This window comes from Mustela erminea, chromosome 13 (genome assembly GCF_009829155.1).
Source record: "Mustela erminea isolate mMusErm1 chromosome 13, mMusErm1.Pri, whole genome shotgun sequence".
In the NCBI taxonomy this organism is placed as follows: Eukaryota; Metazoa; Chordata; class Mammalia; order Carnivora; family Mustelidae; genus Mustela; species Mustela erminea.
In genome coordinates this window covers 85,982,815-85,988,814 of record NC_045626.1, presented here as the reverse complement: position 1 = coordinate 85,988,814, position 6,000 = coordinate 85,982,815, and the positions used below count along the sequence as shown (strand labels likewise).

The following is a 6,000-nucleotide window of genomic DNA, read 5'->3' as shown; positions in this document are numbered from 1 at the left end:
CTGCCTTCGGCTCAGGTCATGATCTCAGGGTCTTGGGATCGAGTCCCGCATCAGGCTCTCTGCTCAGCAGGGAGCCTGCTTCCCTCTCTCTCTCGCTCTCTGCCTACTTGTGATCTCTGTCAAATAAATAAAATCTTTAAAAAAAAATTAAAATAAACTGATCACAAAGGTAATCTGTGATAAAAACTAGTGTTTCTTATTCTCCTGTTGCAATTTAGCACGCACACTAGAATCTGCTATAAGACATACGTCGTATTCTGATTTTTCAGCCTTAGACGCATCTCAGGGACAATATATATTGTTTTAACACATTCTGTTCTATGCAGGCTTTCTGAACGTTTAAAAAGGACCAATCCCAGTATGCAATGCAAACAATGAGTTAACTGTCGCTTAGAAACCACATGTCCCAGCATGCCATGCTCCGGAGCAATCTCGGAAGTGGCGCTGAGAGACGCCACTGCATTCTGGGAGTTGTAGTTTTTCCGGAGTGGCCCGCCCCTTGTGCAGCCTCGGCGGCGTACGTCTGGAGAAAACCGTACGGGGTGGCTTAGCGCGGCCCAAGCCCCAGCGAGCGGTGCCGCCCTACAACCTTCGCCCCCCGCCGGGCGGTCAGCTCCGCCTCTTCTCGAATCTCACCCACAGCCCAAGATGGCGGCGGAGGTGGATTTTGGCGACCTAGAGCTGTTCGAGGCGTTTGACCACCCAGAGGAGTCGATTCCGAAGCCCGTTCACACCCGCTTCAAGGACGACGACGGCGACGAGGAGGACGAGAATGGGGTCGGCGACGCGGAGCTGCGGGAGCGGCTTCGGCAGTGCGAGGAAACCATCGAGCAGCTCCGCGCCGAGAATATCCTTCCCGTTTGCCTGGGCCCGGTCACCGGCGTGCGGCAGGCGGCGTGTCTGGGAGGGCGCGGGCGGAAATTCCAGGAGGGCCAGAATTCCGAATAACCCCTCTCTCGCCCCGCAGGCGGGCGGAGAATCGAGGGTTCGGCTTGCGTAAGCTGCTCCGGGGCCCCGGCGCGACCCTCTCCCCTCTGGGGATCCGTGCCCGGTCGGGACGCATACCCCGGACTAGACGCGCTCCCCGCGCCCCCCAAGCTGGGACTGATTTTTAGGATTTTTTAAGACGGCCAGATCGTAGGCTGGTCACTACTTCCTCTCCTCCTTTCTGAAGTCCTTATCCAGTTTCTTTCTTTCTTTTTTTTTTTTTTTTTTTTTTTTTTTTTGTAGCCAGGCTTAAGTTTGATGCCGTCTTGCTGTCGTTGTCTATAGGCAGATAGCCGGATCCTCAGACCTTAGGGTAGATCTGTGATTTATAGGGGGGTAGAAGCTAATGGCCTTAGGATGCGGGAGTTGGGAGTTGAAGCACGTGAAGCCTGCGGAGAGAAATGGTTAATTGCCTGACTGAGGTTGGGGATTCATTTTAAAGTTCTTCGACTTTGAAATACCTTCCGTGGTGAAGGTGCTTTGCAAAGCCTTGGGGAAAAAACGCGCCAAATGAGTTTGCGTTTGGCTTAGTTAGATGATTACAGCCTTCCTAGGAAGGGTGGTTAGTATGGATGTTTACATTCTTAGAGGTGTTTGGTGGTGGTGGTTTTTAACTCTGGGCAGATGATTTCGGTTCAGATAGTTTCCCGTTTAAAGTGAAACACTGAAAGCGGTTGGTAAATCATCTTTAAAGTCTTTTGAAGTTTGATTATGTTATTCATGATGTTTTCCTTTGCACTTTAATATGTAAAATTTCAAACGGCAGGAAAGTTGAAAGGATTGTACGTGAACATCCGTAGTTCTATCCTAGTTTCTCCGTCTTTAAGTTTGTTTCACTGTATTTATCACTTATCATGATGCTCTTTATTTTTCTTTTTGTTGTATTATTACTATTATTATTTTGAGAGAGAGAGAGCGCATGAATGAGCGGAGGCAGGGCAGGAGAGGGGGAGAGAACCTCAAGCAGGCTCCACCATCATCATTGGGGAGTCCTTTGGGGCTCAATCTCAGGACCCTGAGATCGTGACCTGAGCCGAAATCAAAAGTCAGATGCTTAACCTGCTGAGCCACCCAGGCGCCCCCATGCCACTCGCTCTTAAATGAGTTGCTGTTTAGGTTTTGATGGGGTATGTTGAATAACACTTTGGGTTCAGTCTGTTACTTTCTCTCTTTTTTTTTTTTTTTAAGATTTTATTTATTTATTTGACAGTCAGATGACAAGTAGGCAGAGAGAGAGGAGGAAGCAGGCTCCCTGCTGAGCAGAGAGCCTGAGGTGGGGCTCGATCCTAGGACCCTGGGATCATGACCTGAGCCGAAGGCAGAGGCTTTAACCCACTGAGCCACCCAGGCGCCCCTCTTACTCTCTTTTGAACTACATGATCCTGTCTTAGAGTATCTATGTTGGAAGAGATGAGAAAACTGTTTTAATGTTTAGGTTTAAATGCCTAGCCATGCAACAAAACAGGAACTCAGTTAAGTGTGTCATCCTCAAAATACTTGTGGGTCTTCTAATGTTTGTAACATTCTGACACTGAAAGTAAGAGTGAGTAGTTGAATTTTATGATAGGTACGATTCTATTTAATGAAGGCTTATATTTCTTAACAAGTAATAACATCAAGAACTTAAAAGAAAATTGAACATTCTGACTCGACCAAGGTATGAGATATTACACTGTTGTTGTTCTTTATTTATATTTAATATTTAGCTATAATTTCTTCGTAAAAAAAAAATAGGACTTCTGTATCGTTTTTGTTTAGCATTCTCTGAAGAAATCAGTAATGATCCTTTATTTTTAATTTCTGGAGATAAAATTTGAATTCTCATAAGTACATTAAATTTTTAATTATTTTGGGGGGATGTTAACTAGATTTATTGCGGTGATCATTAAACAACTTATACAAATTTTTTTTTTAAGATTTTATTCATTTGGGACGCCTGGGTGGCTCGGTTGGGCAGCTGCCTTCGGCTCATGTCATGATCCCAGAGTCCTGGGATCGAGTCCCACATCGGGCTCCTTGCTCGGCAGGGAGCCTGCTTCTCTCTATCTCTCTCTGTCTCTCTGTCTCTCTGACAAATAAATAAATAAAATCTTTAAAAAAAAAAAAGATTTTACTCATTTATTAGAGCATGAGAGGAGAGAGGTCAGGGGGAGAAGCAGACTCCCTGGTGAGCAGAAAGCCTGATGTGGGACTTAATCAGGAACTCGGGATCATGACTTGAGCTGAAGGCAGTTGTTGCTCAACCAACTGAGCCACCGAGGCGCCCACAACATATACAAATATTGAATCATTATGTTGTATACTTGGATAACTTTTAAACTAACTAAACTAGATAAAAATATTTGTGAAATATATCCAGAAAAATTTGTTTGTTTTTTTAAAAGATTTTATTTATTTGACATAAAGAGAGAGAGCACAAGCAGGGGGAGAGGCAGAGGGAGAGGGAGAAGCAGGCTTCCTCCAGAGCAGGGAGCCCGATGTGGGACTCGATTCCAGGACTCTGGAATCATGACCTGAGCCGAAGGCAGTGGCTTAACCGACTGAGCCACCCAGGTGCCCTTATCCAGAAAATTTTGACTTAATGTTCAGAACAGGCTAGTTGCCATCCTAGCTGTTCTTATTCCACAAACATTTCTGGGAAGTTAGAATTAAGATTACAGTATTACTCTTGGTGAAGGTTTACTTACAGAGTTCAGATGTGTTCCTAAGGATGCCTGGGTGGCTCAGTCAGTTAAGCCACTGCCTTCGGTTCAGGTCATGATCCCAGGGTCCTGGGATCAAGCTCTGCATCGGGCTTCTTGCTCGGCGGGGAGCCTGCTTCTCTCTCCGCCTCCGCCGGCCACTCTGCCTGCCTGCCTGTGCACTCTCTCTCTCAACGCAAATAAATAAATAAAATCCTTAAAAAAAAAAAACTGTTCCTAAATAGAAGTGATGCAAAATTTCATTTTAGAAAAAGAGAAATTAGTGTGCTTTTGAAGAAAGTGCAGTGGGTAGATTTGCATTCAGACATCTGACTTTAAGAGATACAAGAGCAAATGCTGGTTTCTTTCTTTCTTTCTTTTTTTTTTTTTTTAAGATTTTATTTATTTATTTTATTTATTTGACAGACAGAGATGACAAGTAGGCAGAGAGGCAGGCAGAGAGAGAGAGGAGGAAGCAGGCTCCCTGCCGAGTGGAGAGCCCGATGTGGGGCTCGATCCCAGGACCCTGGGATCATGACCTGAGCCGAAGGCAGAGGCTTTAACCCACTGAGCCACCCAGGTGCCCCGCAAATGCTGGTTTCTTAATACAAATTTACTTCACAGGTTACTAAATCTAAAATATTTATTGAAGTACGAACTTATTATGTGGAATAGTATCACCAAGCTTTTGGAATTTGAAGGGCTGTGAGCCAATGTCACATGGCCTTTTTTTGTCTCTGGTACCAGCTGAAGTAACTAGCTACATTGGTGACTAAAGGTTTAAAATTTCAGAATTTAGATGTATTTTGGAAACCTCCCGTGCCCCACATTCCTTCTTCCTCCATGTGAGCACACTTTGTGGATCTAAGCTTATTTCTGGTTAGATAATAAATGTATTGAATATAACTGGGATTCCTGAAAAAATCATAATTTTTTGGTATTTAAAGATAACTTAGATGAGCACACTTTTTAATAGAGTTGATAATTTTTTTTTTTTAAAGATTTTATTTATTTACTTGACAGACAGAGATCACAAGTAGGCAGAGAGGCAGGCAGAGAGAGAGGAGGAAGCAGGCTCCCTGCTGAGCAGAGAGCCAGATGTGGGGCTCGATCCCAGGACCCTGGGATCATGACCTGAGCCGAAAGCAGAGGCTTTAACCCACTGAGCCACCCAGGCGCCCCTGGAGTTGATAATTTTAACGCTCAGTTACGAAGGGGTTATAATCACTGGAGTTCAAATGATAGTGTCATGGGTTTTACCAGTACATGAGATAGCCATTAGTATCCTCAAAAAGGAATAAATTAAAAATTTCTTTTTAGAATTAGTGCTCTTCATGTTGTCAGACACTGATAAAGCGCTCTACAGAAAATTTAGAAACAAAACGAAATAAAATTATATAGATAAAATCTGTACCCCCAGCCTCTTGGTTTAATCCTTATTTTTGGAACTGCCGTGATCAGAAGTTTCTTTCCTTTTTTGTCCAATAAACATTTTTAACTTTGTATTATGGAAAATTTCAAATGTATGGAAAAAGAAAAGAATAATATAATACACGTTTTCATTCTATATGCACATTTTACCCTAAATAGTTCAGCATGTAACTTTTTAAAAGCAAGACTTTGGGACACCTGGGTGGCTCAGTCAGTTAAACCGCTGCCTTCAGCCCAGGTCGTGATGCCAGGGTCCTGGGATCAAGTTCCGATTCGGGCTCCTTGCTTGGCAGAGAGCCTGCTTCTCTCTTTGCCTCTGCCTGACACTCTGCCTGCTTGTGCTCGCGCTCTCTCTCTCTCTCTCTCTGACAAATAAAATCTTTATTTATTTATTTATTTATTTATTTATTTATTTTTAAAGATTTTATTTATTTGACAGAGAGAGATCACAAGCAGGCAGAGAGGCAGGCAGAGAGAGAGAGAGAGGAGGAAGCAGGCTCCCTGCTAAGCAGAGAGCCCGATGTGGGACTCGATCCCAGGACCCTGAGATCATGACCTGAGCCGAAGGCAGCGGCTTAACCCACTGAGCCACTCAGGCGCCCCGACAAATAAAATCTTTAAAAGCAAAACTTCGTCATGCATAATCACAACACCACTATCCTAATAAATGGCACGATTTTTTTTTTTTTTTTAAGATTTTTAAAATTTATCTGACAGACAGATCACAAGTAGGCAGAGAGGCAGGCAGAGAGAGATGGGGAAGCGGACTCCGCTGAGCAGAGAGCCCGATGCAGGGCTCGATCCCAGGACTTTGAGATCATGACCTGAGCCGAAGGCAGAGAACCCACTGAGCCACCCAGGCGCCCCGGCATGATTTTTCTTAATAACACTCCCATCTCAG

General features: G+C 44.2%; 1 protein-coding gene across 1 annotated transcript in view; it reads left to right on the top strand.

Moving 5' to 3' along the window:
• The first annotated feature begins 482 nt into the window (after positions 1-482).
• The window catches only part of ZCCHC8 (zinc finger CCHC-type containing 8), a 28,019-nt gene continuing 22,501 nt past the window's right edge, over positions 483-6,000 (top strand). Inside the window, exons 1-2 of the mRNA XM_032310141.1 lie at positions 483-847; positions 2,602-2,644. Of these exons, the coding sequence (XP_032166032.1) occupies positions 649-847; positions 2,602-2,644 (242 nt within the window). The 5' untranslated portion in view covers positions 483-648. The remainder of the gene's footprint in view (positions 848-2,601; positions 2,645-6,000) is intronic.